Here is a 23,197-nt window from a genome sequence, read left to right on the forward strand (position 1 = left end):
CTAGAAGGAGGCACGACTGAAACCTTATGAACACCTTTGACTACAAAGTTTATGCAGTGCAGAAAATACCTGGTACGGGCGCAAGAGTTTTTCAAACCTGTTGCGCGTGTACAAACAAAAGCAAATTCCAGGTTTTACACGTCCAGCTCTTCCTCGCCGTTGCCTTGCATTTGCCCGAGATATCCAATCTTCAACCATGCTAGACAATTTCTAATGGAAGAAAGTAAAAACAGTCAGAACCTAGCATCAATAGCATCATACAGAAGATCTACAACTTTCTTCTCAACTCAGCCTTATCCCAACTTATTGGGGTACAACAACAACAACAACAACAACATCAATCATAACTCTATCCCAACTTAATGGGGTCGGCCACATGGATCCAAAATAGGAATATGAATAAATAGACAACATAAGTAAGGCAAGACGAGGTACAACGCATGTAAACGTAGAAGTCAAAGCATCATAGGAACATCCCCTACAAGGGGTCGGAAGCTCGGGTCCTGGTCCTCCACAAAGCTCTATCCGTGGTCATACTACAATCTAGTCTCACCATATCCATATCTTTTCTTACCACCTCATCAATAGTTATTTTGGGCTCGCCGCTACCTCTTCTGGCTCTATCTAATTGAATCTTGTCACTTTTCCTCACTGAGGCATCCATAGGTCTTTGTTGGACATGGCCATACCACCTCATCCGGTTCTCGTGGAGCTTGTCTTGGATAGGGGCCTCAGAATGTTGTTCAAATTGTGACAAACAATAGGAGCAACTTCAAGAAAGCTGGGGAGAGACTAATGAATAGGAAGAGCAAAAACATCCACCTATTCTGGACACCATGAGCTGCCAACTATATTAACTTAATGCTTAAAGACATGGAAAAGAAGTCTTCAGTTGTAGGTGTGGTTGAACGGGCAAGACAAGTGACCAATTTTGTCTACAACGGGTTGACATGACCTACTCAGGCTTCTCCATTTGTGACATCGCTGGCAAGCTTGCTTTCTGTGCCACCATCAACCACCTTTGGATGGAACGTAATCTTCATAGATGGACGTCTAACTCTCGCTCCTATGATCAGATTTGGACTGCCATCTATTTAGATGTTACCTCCAAGCTTGCCCCTCTCAAACCCAAACATGTTAGGAACACCCCAAGGAACAGACTCATTGTTGTTGCTTGGGGTCTCCCCACCCCCATGATGACTTGTATCCCCCATAGTCCCCCACCCTTTTTTTTTGTTCTCCAATGGGCTGGTTGCTTGTTGTTCACTTGCTTTTGCTGTGTTCCCTATTTTGGCTCAGTTTTCCTCCTCCCCCCTTTTTCCCCCCTTGTATTTTCATTTCTCTTTAATACATTTCTTATTCATCCAAAAAAAAAAAAGAAAAAGATTTCAATTTCAACTAGGATTTTGATAATGGTCAAAACCGAAATACAACAACAACAAACATAACATTATCCCAACTGAATGGGGTCGGCTACATGGATCCAATGTGGTAAAATAATTGAAAGTAAAGAAGCATAGAAGATGAGTTAAAAGGAGAGAATATTGCCTGATGGGAAAAAATATTATATTCTTTGAAATACAAAAGTATAGGAAAAAACTTCCTATGATGTCAAGGTACTATTGCCCTCGCATGAAAATTTTTACATTTTTTAATGTTTTCTCTCCTACATTGACCATGTGGGTCCCATGTGGATTATACCATTCCTCATGCCACCATTGGTGTGGCGTGAGAGATCCCATCCATACTAGTGCCATGGCGAACCTTCTCCCAACATATTATATTATATTATATTATATTGAGAATGAACTATTGCAAAATATAAAAAAGCATTCCGGAACATGCAACATTCCACTGGATCACCAAATATGAACGGTAGGAAATTTTTTAGCTATAACTTCAAATTATTTTTCAGAATCTATCCTCCATTAAGCAATATTTGAAATTCAGAACGGAAACAGTACAAACCTTCTGTGGATTATAGCGATTCTCCTTATGTTTTCCAGAGTCAACCACATATACTACATCATCTATTGTTATGCTGGTCTCTGCAATATCTGTGGCTACAATAACCTGGAATATAAATCCATACAAAGGAGACAAAATCTTTAATTGACATAAGAGGTTAATAAATGTGATGATTGAGCAATATATTGGCAGTCAGTCAAATCATTTATTCTTCAACTACATGATAGCATAAGATTAGCCACCTCCCAGTGAAGATGAAATAGCCAATCCAGCTGAAGGAGTTACCTTGCGTATAATTTCAGGTGGGGATAGAAACACCTTTCTTTGATCACTTGATGCCAGGGAAGAGTGTAGAGGAAGTAGCCAATTGGAAGATGAACCACTAAAACGGTATGAAGCACTGAGTTTATCAAGTAACCTGTAAATTTCTGAAACTCCCTGCATGCAAGACATTTATAGTAACTAAGCCTTCAGTATTTAATTAAACAAAGTTCACTTTATCCTGACTGAGAATAGAATAAAATCAACATCCAACATAAAGCACTGGCAAGGTTCTTACAGGCAAAAATACAAGTATTGCACCAGCGGGATAATTTTCATCAATATGGCATACCAAGTCTTCTAGAAGGTCATAATCAATTACATCTTCATTCAAGTTTTTCTGCAGAAAAAATGTTAGACACCATCATATGTAAAATGGCATCAAAGCAGCAAGATAAGTTGCATCCAAAGATCATTTACCAGATTTTTGCGAGTTCGTTCACTATATGATTGATAAGAACTTGGATCATAATATGGGTTAACATAATCTTCAGAGAGTAAAGAATCATCTCCCCAAGCAGATAACACAAGGTTTTTCTTCCCCCTATGGTTGTCCACAGCACTGCTTCTAAACTATCACCAAACAAAAGTACATGATTTAGAGAAGAGCTATATCACAAAGGTTCATTGATCCATCAAAATAAATAAAAAATCAATGAAGTAGCAAAAGAAGATAACCTGATATCGCACGCTTCAGCAAAGAAAGCATAATCAAATATGATACTCATACTTCAAATAGAGGGGACAAAACGAAATTACACAACAACAGTGTCTGTTCAGAGAAGATAACACATCATGAAAATGAAAGCTGAAATGTTGTATCCAGAATGGCAGGACATGACATTAAGATTGGATGGATATATAATTACAATGAAGGTGCAAATATCCAACATGGATATAACACTCAATAGCTCCAATGTTCCAGAGAATGCTAAGCAACTACACACATATTATGCTATTAAAGAGAAATTGAATAACCCCATTTCTTGTAGTTTCAATGGATAATTAAGATATTTTAGTCCACACAGACACAATATAACCATTTAATTCCCTTATATAATAATGAGCTTGCTCAAGAACCCCAAGGCAACCAATCTCAAAGCAACGAGTATGAAAAAATATTCCATGAAAACAAAATATGAGATTGGTTGCAATGCTATCAAGATTATAAATGTTTACAAGACAACGATGGAGAGGACTAAACTAAGAAGTGGTTCAGACTTAGGTGGTGGAATGATGAGGTTCAAGCTGCCACTGAAGTTGAGAAATTTAGTTTTAAGACATGGCAAAGGACTAAGGATGAAGAGGATTTAAAAAAGGTATTAATTTGCTAGAAATGAAGCCAAGAAGATTGTGGTAAAAGCAAAGGCAAAAAAGTATGAGGATCTTTATAAAAATTTGAGCACAAAGGAAGGGGAAAAACCTAGCTATAAAACAGCCACAATGAGGGAAGTGAGAGCAGAGATTTCAACCATGACAGATGCATTAAAAGAAAAGATGAAAAAGTACTAAAATGGGATGAGGACATTAAAGAGAACTAGAGAAACGATTTCTACTGCTTACTAAATAGTGACATTTCAGGTAAAAGTATCCTGGAATGTGGCAATAACATCAAGATACCACATGTCACAGATATATATATATATATATATATGAAAAATTAAGGTCCCTGACGTAAAAGAAGCTTTAAGAAGGACGAATATAGGTAAGGCATCGGGTCCAAATGGAATTACTATAAAAGTGTGGAAGAGCTTAGGAATCTGTGGTTTATCTTAGCTTACTAAGATAATTTAATAAGATTGTGCACTAAAAAGAAAATTGGATGAATGAAGGCGAAGCATTATGGTTCCAATTTATAAAAATAAATGTGATATTCAAAGTTAAAGCAATAGAGGCACAAAACTTATGAGTCATACTATGAAATTATGGAGAGATTTATTGAAACTTGCCTAAGACAAGAAAATAATATACGGAGCTGATTGGAGAGAAAGGATCCAGGTAGCCGACCCCATTTAGTTAGGATAGGGCTGAGTTGAGTTGAGGTTAATCTTCTTAATCAAAGGTGTAAGGTCAAGTGGCGCAATACATCCGTTGCAATATCACTAAGGATAGCCATCAAATATGAGATAATTTTATGTGTTGTAATATGGGTGTACTATGGTTATCAAGAAAAATCTGTCCATAGGGGCATTAAGTACCCGTACTTGTATGTCATTTATTATAAATAAAGTGGGGCTGTCACATTGCTGGACCAAGCATTCCCCTCAAATAAACATGGTATCAGAGCAGGGATCTGAATCCTAGCCTCTCTCTCTCTCTCAACTCCATATCACTCTCGGTCAGCCATCTCTAGGTCACTGAGGGTCTTCTCCTAAATGGTGGTAAAAGGGTGCACCCAGACTTCTAATGTAGATTAATTTGAGATGTTTCACTTGTTGCTCGATAAATTTTGTTTGTTTGCTGATTTCCTTTATCCGTAATCTTAATCGGTTGTTATATTAGCTCAGCATCAATTTTTTCTTTTTATTGGCAATTTATTTAAGGAGGTATATATAGAGTAAACTCCTAGGTATGTTGCTCAGGGGGAGAGTGCTAGTAAAGTTTGCAAATATCATAAAGCAATTTATGGTCTAAAGCAATCTATAGAGCCTGATGGTTTGATAAATTCAGCATGGTTGTTACTCGATGTGGATTTGCCCAATGTTACTCTGATCATTCAATGTTTGTTCGTAGTTGAAATTCCATGGTGGCAGTACTGGTTGTATATGTAAAATTGTTAATGACATTATTAATTATGGTAATGATTCTTCCAGCATAGATGCAGTTAAATCTTTTTTACAATAGAACTTTCAGATGAAGGACTTAAGTGTCCTCAGATATTTTATGGGGATTGAGGTTGAGTGATAATTTTGACATAATTTTAAAAAAATTTGAGTATCAATATGCACCGTACCGATGTGTAAAAATCCCCACGAATCTTTCTTTTCCTTAGTGTATCCGTACGTATCATAGAGTATCGGTAAGTATCAATCGATACATACCGATAGGTATATACACACTTAAAAGAATGGCCAAAAATGCTCTTATTTGTGGAGAAGATGATTTTTGCTTGGGCAGAATTGTTCCTTCCTTGCTTGTAATCTCTTCTCCCTAACAAAATACAAAATCAAGTTGGGGATTCGATATATTGGCCAAAACAACAACAAAATGGTGATTCAAGTTGTGTGAAGCAAGGATTCAAGCCTCAAACTCAATAATTTGAAGAAAATATCACTTTTTTGGGTAAGTTCTTCATAAACCCTCTTTTTTTTTTCAAATATTGTTTATTATCCATGGTTTTTGTTTCTAGAACATGAATTTATGATATAAAAGTATTATGTGACCATGAATCTAAAGAAAAACATGATTTGAACTTAAATTCAAAGTTTCTCCCAAAAAAGTGAAGGTTTTCAAACATTTTCTAATTTTCTTAGATTTATTACAAGTTATTTATCCAAAATGTATGAATATTTTATATGTTGTATAGAAATAATATCTACAATATCCCCAAAAAAAAGAAAAAAAAATATGATTTTTCTTAAAAGAAAGCATTTTTATTTTTAATAATTTCAAAATTTGATTAAAAATTACGAAAAATACAATATACATATTATTTTTTTTTCATGAGAAAAAATCAGCTTATTCTAGGTTTATAAAAAAAACCAATAATTTACTAAATCCAACACCAAGTTTTGAATCTTCTGATTGAACCACTTTCTATCATTGTTCTACATTATGTCAAATTTTATTTTCTAAAAAATTGCAGTTTATTAACTAAATGATTTTAAATTAGTTCAACAAGCTTTGATAATTATTAAAATACATCATACACATTGATATTGATATATTTATGTTATGTTTCATTATGTACCTTTCTAAGAAGATTCCGCATAAAGGAGGGACTAGGGACATTGGATGGATTCAGCTAAGAAAGGGAGTAATAGGTTGAAGATAAAGTGCAACTACTGTGATGCCATCCACCTTGGAACCTTGGAGGTGGAATTACCAAGCATAAACAACACCTGGCAAGAGGGTTTCTAATGTTGCCAAGGGTACAAAATGCCCTTATGAAAAAAGCTAAGCAATGGGAAAGCAGTTACGGAGAAGTAGACATAAAGTGAAATAGGCTGTTGAAGACATGGTTTAAGATCTCGCCGTCAAGATGTCGCTAATATCTCTTTTTTCCAAAATAGCAAGATGAGATGCATGGCAAGGTAAAAAAGGGGGGGGGGGGGGAGGGTAAAAGCCAAAGCAAAGCCAGTCCAAGGGGAAGCAAAGCATCAAAATACAAACAAAGCTAAATCCACAAATTGGATCAGCGGACTCGTGGGATATAGAAAAGATGGGGGGGCATTAAGAATGAGGGATGGTGTCAATCTGTAAGTTCCATGAGGTAATGATATGCCTATTCCTAGGGGAGCTATGGATAGGATGAGGGTGAAGGGATTGGATTTTGGAAGTAACATCAAAGTATATGGCTTTCCAAATGTCCAAGGAGCGAGAGCTGGAGGACCATTTACTAATGTTACATGATCTCGACGAGATCTCGCCAAATCTCCTTTTTCTGGATTAGCGAGATCGGGGGTGAGAGTGAGATCTTAAACCTTGGTTGAAGATGATGATAGGTTGGTTGAGAATCTAAGGGATCCTAAGGATTATGAAGGATCTGATATGGAGGGAGAGGATGAAGAACAAAAATTTGCACAGGTGATGCATGTGCCAATAGAGGAAGTAAAAGAAAAATAATAGAGAGAGTAGTTGAGAAGAAGTCAATGTCATGCCCCAAATTTTGGAAATAGATATCTCTTTTACGTTATTTACAAGCTTGCTTAAATATTTAAAGTCAGGCTTTATTTAATGACTTAATGAGTTAGCTTAGTAGTTAGTACCATGCCTATCCAGAGGTCGTAGGTTCAACTCTTGTTAGTAGGAAGGGGGTTTTATTTAATTAGATCCTTTTTCTTTTATTTAAAAAGATTCTTTCCTTTTAAATTGTTGTGGACCCCACCCCATTTAGAAAAATTGTGAGAGTGGGGAGAAGAGAGATCCGTGGGAGAGTAGGAGAGAGAGGAAAAGAGGGGAAAAGAGTGAGATACATGAGAGGAGAGAGAAAAAGAAGGGAAAAGAGATATCCGTAAGAGAGGGGAGAGAGAGAGAGAGAGAGAGGGAAAAAAGAAAGAGTCGTGAGAGAGAGAGAGTGGATCGTGGAAGGGGAAAATTGTGCCTACTTTACTACTTTACTTTGCTCACTTAAGGCACTAATTCTTCCTCCCAATGGTTAACATTTATTTGTTTAATTTTATTATTAGTTTCTTGAATAGGTTACTACCCTATTATAGTACCTACAAAGTTCTTGGTGTTGATTCTTGAATTGGGTTATTGTCACTAATTCCAATCAGTTTCTTGGTTTCAAAGGATGATTTTTGAAATGAGTTGTTATCCTTAATTCCAAATAGTTGTTGGTTTCTTATTTTGGGACCCAAATCAAATCTGGTCTTATTTATTAATGTTCCAGTTGGACTCGTCACCAAATAATTTAAGGCTTTTCGTGGGACCCTAATTGTTTTCGGGTTTTGTTTTAGGGTTAGGGTTTTCCTAGGGACACGATCAAACTAATCGTATAAAGATTCTTTATATGGGATTTTTACTTGAGACCCATGTGACCCAAATCTAATATTCTTTCTAGAACTCAATATCGGACTCATCAATATGTGTGGGGATTCTTTACATAAGGACCAAATCTAATATTCTTTTCTTGGGACCCAAATATGGCCAAGATTTGTGGGATTTTCTGGGCTGCCTAAGAGGGGTAATCGATTCTAATTTGGGGAAGGTCCCTAACATCAATTCTTGGTTGGATCCATAAGAGTGTCTATTCTTGTCCAAATCTTGATCTTTGAATTTCTTCGTAATTGATTCTAATTTTACCATAGGTTCCCCTACCATAGAGTGGGAATCGACCCACTCATGGAGAGAATCTGATTGTCGATTTGCATGTTACGTAAAAACCCATGAAATTGGGGAAATTGAGAGACCTGAACTTGTATTCCCTAATTACTATAAATCCAACCGTTAACTTTTGGGTATACATTTGGGGTTAGTAAAGCTGTCCTAAGGGAAGTTTCAATCCGAATTTGGGGACCATTTGTCCAAAGGATTGAGAGTTATTTCAGATTTATTGAAATCTGAAAGTTATACATTGAAATTATAGTTTTTCTAATTACTCCTAGATCACTCAACTGATCATTCTCATCTTCAGAAGGGTGAAATACGTGTCGAGGGGATTGATTCCCAGAGTTTGACCTCCATCTGGAAGGGTTGACTTTTTGGGTTGAGTTTTGAGGAGAAAGTGAGGTATTTGAATCAGTTTTGAACTAGAAGATTAATGGGAGATGTAATTAATTGCAGGTTGTGATTGACTTGAGCATTCATAGCTCAGAGGATGGAAGTAGGAGACATGCAGGCTGAGGTAAGTGGATTATAGTGAGATTACACAAGTGTGTGGTTTAATTATATGACGTGATGTTTAGTATGCTTGTATCGTTGATATGTGTTAACTTATGCTTATTTGAATTGTGTTTATGTGTGACATGAGTTTATGGGGGTGATTGACATTTGATGAAGATGACTATTATGGTATGATGTGTATTGATGTTGATTCTTATATGGAGATTTTACTTGTGTTTTCACATGTTTGTGTTCTTAAAGAAAGTGTTTTTATGAAATGTGATTTTGTGAAAGTGTGGAAAGAGAAAGTGTGTTGAGGGTAAATAGAATGCTCCGTAACGGACCAGAGAGGGGTGTGCCGTTGAGCTGCGGGACTTATACCCACCGTGCACAGTGATGTATATTTAGTCACAGAGTGGTGACAACAGTGTGATTGTGTGATCATGGGGGCCGAGTTTCCCTCTCATACTATGGGCGGTGGTAGCTTATTCCCTTAGTGCCGGCTAAAGTGTGATGAAAAGGGGTATATTTTTAAATAATCATATTTTATTAGAAGTGTGGTTTGAGAAACTAAAATTGCTTGTTTTAACAGTTCTTTTTGTTTGATTGTTTGCCCTGTGTTGTGCTCTTACTATTTTCCCCCTATTGAGTTGTTGAGCTTATTTCATTATTTTAACATCATAGATAATTGAGATGAAGGTATGCTTGGAGCGGAATTCGAAGGCGAATTGAAGACTTCTTTATTTGTTTTTGCTTCTATTTTCTTGAAGGGGTTTAGTGATGACATTAAGAGGTAAACTCTAATAATATGGATTTTGAATTTAAATTTTGGGAACGCACCTGAGATTGCCACCAGTAGGTATTGTTTGGGATATATTATTTATGATTAGTTGTTTTATTTTGTTGAAACTTGAATTTTTACGAGTTCTAATATGCTTGTTTTTTATTTTTATAAATGTTATTGTCATTTGATCAATGCCCGTGAGGGTCGTACTCTTACCTGTATCTGGGTTTGGGTCATGACAGTCAATCTGTAAGACCAGTCCGTGGTGGCCCAGTTATTGTTGATCAAGGTGCTGGCTCCTCCTGTCATCCAAGAATATGTAAGGCCATAAGGGTAAGGGCAAGGATCTTGTTGACCTTAGTAGAGTACCTAGAGTGAAGGGCATGTTTGACAAATTTACAAAAAGTGGTAAGGGTAAGGAGAAAAGGAGCTCAAATATTCAAGAAATGAGTCATGCACCCTACAGAGAGAAGGATGAAGGCCAATAAAGGATTGAAGAGAGCTTTTTCAGCCTAAAACATTAAGCAAAAATATTGGGAAAGCAAACTCCAGGCAGTTCCACAGTTCCATAATTCCAACCCCACAAAACCAAAGATCCATACTTCAAGCCTATGGTTAAGGAGATTCAAGCATGTGGGGAAAATGTAAACCACCCACACCTTATGATATTGTTGGCCTTACTTAAATGTTACTGTGAAAGAGGTGGATGAGTATATTGAAGAGTTAAAATATAAGTGGCCTGAATATCAAGTGACCATCATAGGTGATGGGTGGAATGGACCGATGAGGTTGTCCATCATTAACTTCCTCATATGTTGCGACAGGAAAATAATCTTCCACAAGTCTTTCAACGCATCTGAAGATATCAAGGCCGTAATGTATTTGTTCAGGTTAATGGATCAAGTTGTGATAGAGATAGGTCCAGAGAATGTCATCCAGATTGTGACCGATAATGCCGCAAATTTCAAAAAGATCGGTATCTTGCTTATGTTTAAGTACCCCACCCTATATTGGACACCTTGTGCAGCCCACTGTATTGATTTAATGTACAAAGACATTGGGGAAATGTCCAAAGTGCATAAGGTGGTTTCTGATGCCAAGATGATCACCAAGTTCATTTATAATCACAATGGGTGCTTGGATTGATGAGGATGTACACAAAAGGTGACTTAGGCCCACAACAACACGATTTGCAACGAATTATATTGCACTTGATAATCTCGAAAACCAGAAGGTACGGACTCCCAATAACCAAAAGTAGAAGGTTAAGGCTAAAGCTTATTATTGGCCCAACACCAACACCCTAGTTGCAACCCTACACAATATAGAGGAAATGAGGACAACCAACTGAATGACAAAAAAAAAGAGAATTCCAGTTCCAGTGTGACTAAGAAAAAGGGTGGAAAGATCTCTTAGAAACAATAGATTTTAAGATGAGTTAATTGAAGACAGAGTATATGAGAAATAACTTTAGTCACACTATAATGGATAATGATATGGTGACATAAAGGAAGAGGTTTCACAAAGAGTTAACATGGGATGGATGAAGTGGAGAGGTTTGCCAAGAGTGTTGTGCGACCGACAGTTTCCTTTAAAGGTTGAAGGAAAATTCTATAGGATTGTTGTACGACTGGTTATGATATATGGGGTAGAATGTTGGACAGTTAAGGAGTGTCGTATAGATAAGCTATGTGTAGCAAAGATGAAGATGTTAAAATGAATTTGTGGGAAAACTATGAAAGATAAGGTAAGTAATGAACATATTAGAGCCAATTTGGGAGTTTCCCTAATTAATCATAAGCTTTCAGAAAGCCATCTGAGGTGGTATGGACATGTTCAACGGCTGCCTAGGGATGCCCCAGTAAGAAGTGATTTGGGCCTCCCTTCCCCCCATTCCCCCAGGCCATAGAGAAGGGATGACCTTATTGTTTTGACCCCATCCATCTTGGGGAGGTTTTCCTCGGCTTTTTCTTAGGACCTCATCAGATTCAAAGCCCCTCTCACTCCCTGGAGAAACATCATCTAGTTTAAAGGCCACATTCCCACCACAGCTTCACTACGTGGCACATCCTCTCCAACTGCTTATCCACGCAGTCTTTTCTCCTCCATCGGAACATCTAGGCCTCCTATGCCTATTGCCTCTACTGGAATGGTACTGAAGATGTTGACCATCTTTTCTTCTCCTGGCCCTTCTCTTCCACCATCTTCCCGCAGACCTATCCTCCCGTTGTGTAGAGAATGGATTTGGGTTGACATGACCTTCGTGGGCCCTATATCTGTGATACAGCTGGGAAGCTCGCCTTTTGTGCTACGATCAGTCATATGTGGATGGTGCACAATCTGTGTAGATGGGCTTCCAACTCTCGCTCTTTCGATAAGATTTTGAACACTATCTACTTCGATGTTAGCTCCAAGCATGGATGCCTTCTCCATAGATCCATCACCGACACTCGAAGGAACAAGCTCATTGTTGTGTCCTGGGGTCTCCCTCTCTCTATTATCTCCCCACCCCCCATTGATGTATCCTCTTTGTGTGGTCCTAGGCCCCCTACCTTGTGCTTTGTAGCTTGTGATTCTCCACCCCCCTCTTTTCCCCCCTTGTATATTCTTTCTCCCTTGGCACTAATTTATTTATTCATAAAAAATAAAGAAAAGGAGTGATCTGAATCATCTGATTCAGATTGAAAGAGTTAAAAGAGCTAGGGGCAGGCCTAAATTGACCATAAGAAAAGTGGTGAGAAATGATATGCATAGTCTAGGGCTTGTCCCAAATATGACCTCTGAATAGAGCCATTTGGGGGCCAAGATCCACGTAGAGCTGTTCGGAGGGCAAAGACCCTCGTAGCCAACCCCATTTAGCTTAGACTTTCCTGACTTGCTGGTGTTGTGCTATTTTCTCTCACTTTTCCTTTAATTCTCACTTTCCCCTTCCATTTGTTTTCCATGTAGCCAGCCCCATTAAGTTGGAATAAGGCTGAGTTCGCAAATGTAAGGATCTCTTAGAGAAATAAAAATACAGAAAAGTAAATCTGATGACAAGAAATGGAAAATTTTGAAAACAAGGAACTTTATAAGAAATTGTTAAAACAATATTTTCAAACTTAGTAACAGGTTTCCTTTCATCATATAACTAATAATTTAAGCCCATAAAAAGTTAGCCTTTAAGTACATTGCTAACTTAATATGGAGAACCACTGAGTTACTGCTCTTCAATTGCCACTAAAACTGGACAATGCAATGATTAATACAAATATAAACTATGTTTTTAAGTGCAGAAGCACCCGTTGTCACGGTATCTTAGAATAACTCTGTATCAATGGCATTCTTTGCTGAGGTACATCAAATAAGTCTAGCTCTGGATGAATAGCTTTCAAACATCTGAAGAATCAAAATAATTTGGATACAATATGATCATCAAGATATCAACAGATTCATCAAAAGGGAATTTATAACCTCACTAAGTGCAGATTGAAACCTAAATGGTCCCCAAAAAAAACTATTACACACAAAAAATTATTAAGAATGGTACCAAATATACAAAGATGAAGCCAATCAAAAGTAGCCAACACATCTAACAGCACAAGAAATATGAGGATACTGTGAACGGACCTTCTCTTTAGTGGATGTAATGAATTTTACAGAAGCTGGAGAATCTGATGCAAGAGCGTAGTTGAGATTTTCATAAAGATCCTCGAGGAAGCATGTTGACACAGGATGTGTACGCCCTTCTGCTGTGATCACCGGGCAGTTTCCAAAATATCTTGCAAACAAATCTGAATCAACAGTGGCAGACCTAAACATCATAAACATGAATTAGATTCCAAAAATCAAAGTGCATGAGATGTCAGAAACTCAGAATATACAACTACAGAATAAAAATAAATAAAAGAATTGTAAGTGAGACCATACATAAGAATAACTTTTAATTTTGGCGAGCCAAGAGCTGATCGCTTCTCAATCAGATTCTTCAAAACTATAAGCAGAAAATCACCCTGTCATGAAAAGGAACCAATGAATTTCAAATTGAATGAGTTCTCCAATCGGGATAAAGACCTTGGCTACTGTGAAAGGAAAAAAAAAATTAGCCTATGAACTATAACCAAAATTTACCATTCTATTCACAATCAACAGCCATAGAGAAATGCATGAAGGTAAATTCCCTCTCGTAAGACTTTGGTAAAACAAGAGTCACAAAGAGACGTGGTATTCATTACACTTGTAACGGCTCTTGAGATGGTGCTAAATATGGATCAGATGGAAGAGGAGGATTTTACTGAGTAAAGGAGAGAACCAGGAAGTCACTTGTAAAAGACGCAACTCCATACAAATATGATACACAGGGAGACTCTTAAGAAACTGACAAAAATCAATGAATATATACAGAATAATACTTTAAATGTATTTTAGCCATATACAAGGTAAAATGAGCAAGGATCAAAGTATCATATTGTACCGGTTTGTATCAGCAGATATGTATCGTATCTTTAAGGTATGGATATGATACTTGTGTTCGCTACCATTCCACTTACAAGCTCGAAATGTTAGGGAAGGGCAGCGTCAACGTACACCTCAACAACTTGACCATAATGACATGATACAGTCAATACATGGTCGATACCCATCAATATGTCTTTTATGAACTGCAGAGCACGACCCGTGATGCAAAACACTTACTAAAAGTCCTTGTAAGCATAGGTGTCTAGGTGATGCCCAGGCATCCTTTGTTACCGATTGTTACCAATCACCTCTCTATTGGTATTAGTACATATCCTCATCCTTTATATATAATCAATTGAATGCACTTTTCTCATTGTACTTTGTTTTCCTTTTTTATACATGATATATTTATCATATTGTTTATTTATACGGTTTTATGATTCAAAACTGTATTTTGTATGTATTGTAAGCATTTTTATGAGTTTTGTTTATCATTGCCATGCACATCTTTAGCTTATCTTGTCCCTCCGATACATACAATGCTTATCTTAAAATCCTTCTTCCGATATGATGATGCCTGGTACCAGTACTTTAAATCTTGATAACAAATAGAGATCTACCTAAATTAAACAACTCCGTAATGACCTCATTCTTGAGGTCCGTAGTTTCTTCGACAACCCTAACCAAATTGGAGGAATCAACCACACTTTCCATTGTTTCATCCCTAAAAAGTAAGGTGCAGTTTCCATGAATGACTTCAGACCCATTTCTCTCTGTAATCTACTCTACAAATTCTTGCTAAAATCCTTGCCAATCAGATCCATGAAGTCATTGACTCCCTTGTTAGTCCCAACCAATCTGCCTTTATCGTGGGTAAGAGCATTTCGGATAACATTATTCTCTGTCATGAGATTGTTTGCAGTTTCAACCGCAAGTCCCACACTCCGGCTGCCCTCCTCAAGATCGACATCCATAAAACGTTTGACACAATTAGTTGGGACTTCATATCTAATGTTCTGCTCCAAATGTCCTTTCCGAACTCTTTTGTTCATTGGATCCGCTCTTGCATCTCCTCCCCTCGCTTCTCTGTCTTAGTGAATGGTAGCCCGACTAGTTACTTTCCCTCAGGGCGTAGTATCCGCCAAGGATGACCCCTTTCTCCTCTTCTCTTCTCCTTTTCCTTGGAAGTCCTTTCTTGCTCCATCCAATCTGCCACCGACCTCCATCTCATTTCCCCCATCCCTAAATGCAAATCTCTTCTCCTCTCATTTGGCTTTTGCCAATGACATCATGATCTTCTCAAAGGCTGATCCTCTCTCCATTACCACTATCATGACCACTCTCCTCTCCTTTGAAACACTTTCGAGCTTCAACATCAACCTCCTCAAATTCAATATCTCCCTTTCCGGTATCCCCCCTGATGCCCAAGACACCCTTTCTGAAATCTCGGGAGTTCCGTCAGGTTCCTTGCTTGTTAAATACTTGAGTCTCCCTCTCATTTCCTCTAGGCTTTCTTCCCACCATTGCACCCCCTTGCTTGATCTTCTCAAGAAAAAGCTCCAACTCTGGAAAGGCAAACTCCTCTCTTTTGCCGGTCGACTTACCTTAATCAGGTCGGTCCTCTAATTGATGTACCTCTATTGGTCTGGTACCTTTATCCTCCCTACCTCTGTGAATAAGTCTATTGAAGGACTCATATGCTTCTTCCTTTGGAAGGGCTCTGAATCCTCCAAATTCCTTCGACTTCTGAGTTGGAAGAAGGTTTGCCTTCCAAAATACAGAGGATTAGGGATTAGAAGAATTAAAGATGTCAATTCTGTGGGAGTCCTCAAGCTCATCTGGAAAATTGTGTCCAAGCATAAAAGCATTTGGGTCGATTGGATCCTCTCAGGGTTGCTTAAACATAACTCTCGTTGGACGGCCCCTTCCTTTTATGATGCCTACTGGATTTAGAGAAAGATCGTCGATCATAGGCCCATTGCCCTCTAGGCCATTTCCTTTTCCATTGGCAATGGGCGGACCACCTCTCTTTGGAAGGACCCCTGGCATCCTTCGGGCATCCTATCTCATCTGATATCTCCCAAACTTATCTACTCTTCTGGTCTGCTTACCAATACTTTTGTCTCCTCTATCGTTTCTCCTAGTGGATGGTCCCCTCCCTCCTCTCCCCCCCCCCTCTCCTTGATCTCTGGACCTCCCTCCCTCCTCTTCCCCCTGGCCATAGAGGAAGAAAAGATAAATGCAATTGGCTCCCCTCCTCCAATGGGATCTTCTCCTCAGCCTCAGCTTGGTCCTTTATTCGAAACTCTACCTTGGCGTTCCCGTGGCATAAGTTGGTCTGTTTTAAGGCCATATTCCCCACCCTAGCTTCACTTTATGGCGATGCCTATCCAATTGTCTCGCTACCCAATCCTTCCTCATTCACCGCCATATCTCCGCCAACCCTTCATGCTGCCTCTGTCCCTTGGGTATGGAAAATATCCCCCATTTCTTCTTCTCTTGCCTCTTTTCCCTTATCTGGAAATCTGTCATTTCCAAGTGCTGGCCAGCTAGGAGATCCATTCACCCTTTTGGTAAGGAACGGATCTGGATAGATATGTCCTTCTATGGAACTTCCATTTGTGACACTGTCGGTAAGTTGGCTTTTTGTGTAACTATTAACCAACTCTAGATGGAGCATAACATTCGTAGATGGACCCCTAGATCTCGCTCTTCGGATAAGATTTGGAAAGCTATCTACTTTGATATTTCTTCCAAAATCCAAGGACTCCATGCCCATCTTGTTCTCAATTCCCTTAGAAACACCCACATCATTGCTTCTTGGAACCTGTAGGTTGATCTCATCCCCACCACTTGATGGATTTATGGCTTTCTTCCCACCCCCTTTGTTGTCCCCTGGATCGTGATGTTTTGTCATTGTTCTGTTGTTGATTCCCCCTGGGATGGCTTTTCCTTGTTCACTTAAGCCTTCCCTCCCCCCCTTTTCCCCCCTTGGATATTCTTCTCCTCTTGGTAATGAATTATTTATTCATCTAAAAAAAAAATACAACTCCGTCAAGAACTATTACATATTTGCTGGTAAATGTAGGAATATATCTTCCTTTTTTTGGCAACCTTTTGATGAATTCAATTTGTTTATTACAGTATTTGATCCACTGAGAGCTTTGCTTGGAGACAACTTCAAATCCATTTTGTGGAACAACAAATAAAAATGTATTCTTTTCAAACCTCATCTTATGATGGTGTAAAACAAGCTTCTTTACTCTAGGCTTAACAAATACTTGGCTTTGGCCCTCTTGTCCCCCTTCCTCCTCCCCCGTGAAATAACCTGACCCCTCCTTCCCCTCCTGGTGGCCATGGCCACCTCTTGCATCGCTCCTCCTCAACCTCCACCCCCCGTCTCCCACTTCTGCTCCATCTTCCTCCTTCCCATCCTCTTTCCCTTGCCTAACTGCTCCCTTTCCCCCCTCTCCAAAATAGAGGACCTCCCTCTTCGACCCCTTTGCTCCTTATTCTAAAGATGAACCCTCCCTCCTCTTCATCTCCCCCTTCCTCCTTGGTGACAAAAATATTGGTGAATACCTTACTTCCTCCGTCAAGGACGAAATCTCTAAATGGCACTAATGTCTGGCTGGACACTTTCTGGGTGGCCATCCCCCTTTTCCGATAGTGAAAATCTCTCTTAGTAAACAATGGAAATGCCAAGGTAAACGGAGTATTCCTTTTCAACTTTGCTGCTGAATCTGATATGCTCAAGGCTGTTGAAGGTGGCCCATGGCAAGTAGGAAACAAGCTAAAATTTCTTCGGTAATGAGAGCAACATATGCAGCTACACAAGTTGGATTACAACTCCATCCCGCTATGGATCTCTCTCCTCAAATATCCCGCTTCATTTCTGGTGCCAACTCGGCCTAAGTATCATCGGCTCTGCAGTGGGTAAACCACTCTTCACAGACATCAGAACGAGGATGTAAAGCAACTCGTTCGCCAGAATTTGAGTGGACGTATTGGCTGAATCCCCTCCCCCCACTTCGGTTCTTATTATGGATGATAAAGGTGGATCTATCCACCAAGAAATCATTTACAATTGGATTCCTCCACCTGAAAATGCTTCGGACATTCCACCTTGTCTTGCTCTAAGCTAAAGCCGCTTGCGCTAGACGAGGTTATGGATTATCCTACCAACAGGGAGCCGCCCATCCCCCCTCTTGCCAATCATCCTTCATCTACTTCTCTGCCATCTGAACCTCCTATGGCCCCCACCCTCCATCAACCTTCCTCTCTTTACCCTCCTCCCTGCAACACCTTACTTGTTTCGTCCACCTACCCGTGGCTGCAGGTGGAGTAGAAATTTTCGTCACCGTGGATCTCGTCCATTGGCTTCTCCCCACAGCTACGATCGTTCCTCCTTACCTGGTGGTCCCTCCCTTGGACCATCGGTCAATCACCTTCAAGAAAGTCAATAATCCCTCTCGCCCTCTGTAATCTAACAGTGCTGCTGCTATGCACTCCATCCATGCCATGGTCGGCTACTGCCACTCTTTGTTGCCTACCTCTGCTTGCAGCCCACTTTCCTCATCCTCTTCGCCTTCTCATCCCGCTTCGACTGGAGGTCCAGATTCCTTACCTCTTAATAATGAACCTGCAGACTGCAGTCCTTCCACCGCCTTTGCCTGCAAGCCTTCCCTATTTCGCTGAATCCCTCGAGCCTTCCCCTTCTTTTACCCCACCTTTTCCTCCTGTGGAATTACCTCTCTACCCTTCACTTCTAGAAACTTTCCTAACCTATCCCAAGCCCATCAATCCTTTGCCCAGGCCCACCTCTCCTTAGGCCAGGGCTCCATCTCTCCTTCCACTTGTGACTTGGCCCAGGCCCACCAATCTCCCTTGACCATTCCAACCCCTCCCCGGCCCATCCCACTTCTTGGCCTTCCACTACCCATCCTCTGACCCACTATCTTCTCTCAGTCTCTCCAACCCATCCAACCCACTTGGCCAACCATTGAAACCCAACCTCTCTACCCTCAAACCCGTCTTCCTTACCCGAACCTTGCTCCTAAACTCCTCGCCTTCTATTTGGGGGTTCTACTGCCATCCCTTTGGCTCCCCAGCGGGCTCCTATGCCCAACCTTATCCCCACTCCCCCCATCTCTTTTAGTCTTTCCTCCTGCTAGGTCTTCGGAACCAAGGCTAAGCCATGTCATGACACCTTCGGCTTCTACCTCTGTCACTCCTTAGCTTCTCACACCCCCATCTATTGTTATGCTCTCTGAAACCCTCCATCTTGTTGGAGATCAGGCCAGCCCCTCTGATCCCTCTGCATCTCTCTCTGTCCTCTCTCATGCTAGGCCTCTCAGGCCTAGCTAGGACCACGCCACATCGTCAGCTCATTTGCTTGCAGCGCCCTTACAGCTCAAGCTCCCACCTCCTACTATGCTCCCTGAGCATATGCAGGACCATGCCACGACTTCCCCAAAGGTCTCCACTCTATCCACAATGATCGCACCTCTCGCCCCCACTTTGACGCCTTGCCTAGTAGATCAAAGAGAACCACCCTCATTGCTCTCTCCCAGAACCTGTAGGTCTTGATGCAGCCTCACCTCTCCACTGGATACACCGACCCCTCCTGCCACTACCTCTCATCAACAGGGCCCTTCAACACCCTCCATGCTTCTCCACTGCCCCCTTCTGATCCGATGTCTGCTGGATCCTCTCTGCGCCCCCCGTCAACTATGCTGCCATGTCTGCTACGACCTCTTTGGCTATAAACACGCCTCTCTCTATGGTCAACCAATCAATCCGTACCACTTTAATCTCCCCCCATTCCCTTTGATCTTCCCCCCTTAAGGAATACAACAAACGTCATCGTAGCCAACCCTCTTGTCTTGGACTTGCCAACCCCAGTTCCTCTGAGGTTCAGCTGCCCCACACCTTCCCCTCCTTATGAATTTCTGGTTCATTTGGAATGTGCGGGGTCTCAACTCCCTTGCCAAGAAGTCTGAAATCCGTTCCACAACCAAGTCCTCCAAATCCATTCTCTATTGTCTTCTTGAAACTAAGGTCCCCGAAGCAAATTCCTCTCGCATTGCTCACTCCATTGCCCCTTCCTGGTCCTTCCTCCCTAACTCTTCCCATAGTCCCAATGGCCAAATCAAGGTCCTCCGGAACCCCTCCAAGATTCAAATTATCGAAATGTCCTCTTCCTCCCAATTCATCCACCTTTCCACCTCGGATCCCTCCGGTAATTTCCCCCCTCTTCTTCTCTTCTATTTATAGGCTCAATCGTGCCTCTTATACCACTATGGGATGACCTCAGGGCCCTTTCCTCTCAGGTTGATTCTCTCCCTTGGGGCTGGGGAGGAGACTTCAATGATGTCAGATATGCCCATGAGAAGCAAGGAGGTTCCTCTTTCGACCACTCTTATGTTGATGCCTTCAATTCTTGCATTGAGGACTCTAGCCTTCATGATCTTCATTGGTCTGGATCCAAACTCTCCAGGCATAATAATAAGAGGGTAGGTGCAAATCATATTGCTGGTAAGTTAAACAAAGTTTCAGTCAATGAAGCTTGGCTCTCCTCTTTCCCCTCCTCCCATGCCACATTTTACCTCCCGAACATTTCTGATCACTGCCCTATTTCTTAGTTTGTCAACCCATGTCTCTTTCGGTCCCAAACCTTTCAAATATTGATATGTGGTCTTCTCATATTGGCTTCCTTCATGTTGTCAAAAATGCTTGGGAGCTCCCTTCTCAATCCTATTCTTCCCTTCAATTTCCTTTGCACATAAGCTCAAGAATGTAAAGATCTCTCAAAGACTGGAATATCTCCATCTTCGGCATCACTTCTTCTAGAGTCTCCACTTACATATCCAAACATGATTCTATTAAATCCTGTCAGCAAGGTGATTCCTTCCACCCACCTTGGCCCTTAATGAAAAAGAAACCTCCCTTGAGCTCTCCTCTCCTCTAGCCTAAGAGAAAAGCTTCCTCAAGCTGAAGTCCCGCATCAATTAGCTAGACCTGGATGACTCTAATTCCTTTTACTTTCACAAATATTTGAAAGCTAGGACTAATGTTAACTCCATTCCTCAGCTCATGGCCGGTGATGGGTCCCACCTCCTTAACCCTGTTGTCATCAAAGCAGGTGTGTCCTACTTCACCTCCTTAACTCCATTTCTGTGATTGAAACAATAGGCATGAACAACAACATGAATTTCGGAATTAGATAGGATGGCTTGGAGAGAGGGAATGAGGTGGCTAGGGATGAATTTGTTAAGGGGGAGAGGGGTTTCAGAGGGGAGGGAAGGGGGGAGAGGAAAGAAAAGAAGAAAAGACGAGAGAGAGGTGCGATCGAACGAGACTCCCAAAAGAGAGGAGTGACCTGCGATCAAGACAGAATAGTATGATCGCAGGTTATGTCTCAAAACTTATATTAAATGGCACTAAAGAAAAGTACAAAAAATACCCCCATAAAGAAGAAAAACCTAATCACAGAGATATGGGGCCGATTGGACATAAATGCCCCAATCGGCCCTGTCACTGTTTAGGATTAGCGCCTAGCGCTAAACTCAACACCCATAAATCCAAAAAATCTCCAGGCCCGGATGGTTTCAACATTGGATTCTTTTCCTCTTGCTGGGACATCATTGGTAGTGATTTAAAGTATCCCTGATACGATACAATACCCTTCCGATACTTATCTTAAATTTAACCAACCGATACAACAACCGATACCAATACTTTAATCATTGATCTTTAACATATCTTAACACATCTCCGATACGATACAATACCCTCTAATACGTATCTTAAATTTAGCCAACCGATACGACGACCGATACCGATACTTTAATCCTTGAATTTATTTGGCACCGATCTCACAAGGGCCATCAAGAGCTTCTTCTTCAACCCTTTCCAAATCCACAACATTAACCACACCTTCCTCCCTAAGAAGGAAGGAGCCTCCCCCATATCTAACTTTAGGCCCATTTCCCTATGCAATCTACTTTACAAACTCATTGCAAATATTTTAGCCAATCACCTCCAGATGGTGGTCGACTCTTTTGTTAGTAACAATCAGTCTGCCTTCATTGTGGGTAGAAGTATTGCGAGCAACATTATTCTTTGCCATTAAATTGTGTGTGGGTTTTATAGGAAGTCTCACTCTCCTGTTGTCCTTCTCAAGATAGACATTCATAAGGCTCTTGATTTCATCATATGGGAGTATGGGACTTCATCTTTTAAGTTCTTCTGGCCATGTCCTTCCCTCCTTTCCAGGCCTCTTACCTTGCCTGCCATTCACACCTGTATAGGAGATGGCACCTCCACCTCTCTTTGGCTTGACAATTGGCATTAAGAAGGCATTCTTCTTCTTCAAGTTGGATCCAGATCTGTTTACTCGTCCGCCTCTTCTGGCTAATTTTCTTCCCCCCTCTGCTTGGAATTTGGTTCGCTCTTCTAGTCCCCCCACCTCTTGGCATAAGGTTGTTTGGTTCAAATCCCACATCCCCTGTAATAGCTTAACGGTTTGGAAGCTCTCTCCAACTGTCTCCCCACCCAAACCTTCCTCATCTACAGCCACATCCCTCCCCCTCTTGCCCGCTACCTTTGTTGGAATGGTTTCGAAGATAGTAGCCACCTTTTCTTTGACTACCCTTCCTCTTCCACCATCTGGAAATGTGTCCCTGTGGAATGTTGGTTTTCTAGGAGAATGTCCATCCTGCTCTAGAGGGAATGGATTTAGATAGATATGACTTTTGCTGGTAGATAGATATGTGGCACCACTAGAAAGATCACTTTTTGTGCTACCATCAACCACTTCTGGATAGAGCGGAACCTTCATAGATGGACTTCCAACTCTAGATCTTTCGACAAGATTTGGAATGCCATCTACTTCGAAGTCCCCACCAAGCTCAACAGACCCCCCCCCCCCCCCCCCATGGTTTGATTGCTGGCACCCCAAGGAACAGGCTTATTGTTGTCTCCTGGGTTTGCCTTTGTCTATTTTGATTCCCCTTCCCCCATCCCTTAGGGCTGTTCCCTCCCTGCTTTGTGCAGTTTTTTGCCTTTTAAGCTTTGTATATCCCCTCTTCTGTTTCCATGTTATTGATTTATTTATCCACCCGAAAAAAAAAAAAAATTGTATTAAAGCACATATTCGTATTCCTGTTTTTTACAAATTCATATCGTCCACCTTTGTTG

At 40.7% G+C, this 23,197-nt stretch overlaps 1 protein-coding gene across 1 annotated transcript in view; it reads right to left on the reverse strand.

The window, feature by feature from the left end:
- The window catches only part of LOC122067175 (DExH-box ATP-dependent RNA helicase DExH7, chloroplastic-like), a gene marked incomplete at its 5' end in the record, with an annotated part of 80,754 nt that overhangs the window by 38,737 nt on the left and 18,820 nt on the right, over positions 1–23,197 (reverse strand). The window contains 7 exons of the mRNA XM_042631019.1: positions 70–210; positions 1,969–2,073; positions 2,254–2,406; positions 2,528–2,629; positions 2,710–2,862; positions 13,169–13,352; positions 13,469–13,551. Of these exons, the coding sequence (XP_042486953.1) occupies positions 70–210; positions 1,969–2,073; positions 2,254–2,406; positions 2,528–2,629; positions 2,710–2,862; positions 13,169–13,352; positions 13,469–13,551 (921 nt within the window). The remainder of the gene's footprint in view (positions 1–69; positions 211–1,968; positions 2,074–2,253; positions 2,407–2,527; positions 2,630–2,709; positions 2,863–13,168; positions 13,353–13,468; positions 13,552–23,197) is intronic.

Source organism: Macadamia integrifolia, unplaced genomic scaffold (genome assembly GCF_013358625.1).
Source record: "Macadamia integrifolia cultivar HAES 741 unplaced genomic scaffold, SCU_Mint_v3 scaffold275, whole genome shotgun sequence".
In the NCBI taxonomy this organism is placed as follows: domain Eukaryota; kingdom Viridiplantae; phylum Streptophyta; class Magnoliopsida; order Proteales; family Proteaceae; genus Macadamia; species Macadamia integrifolia.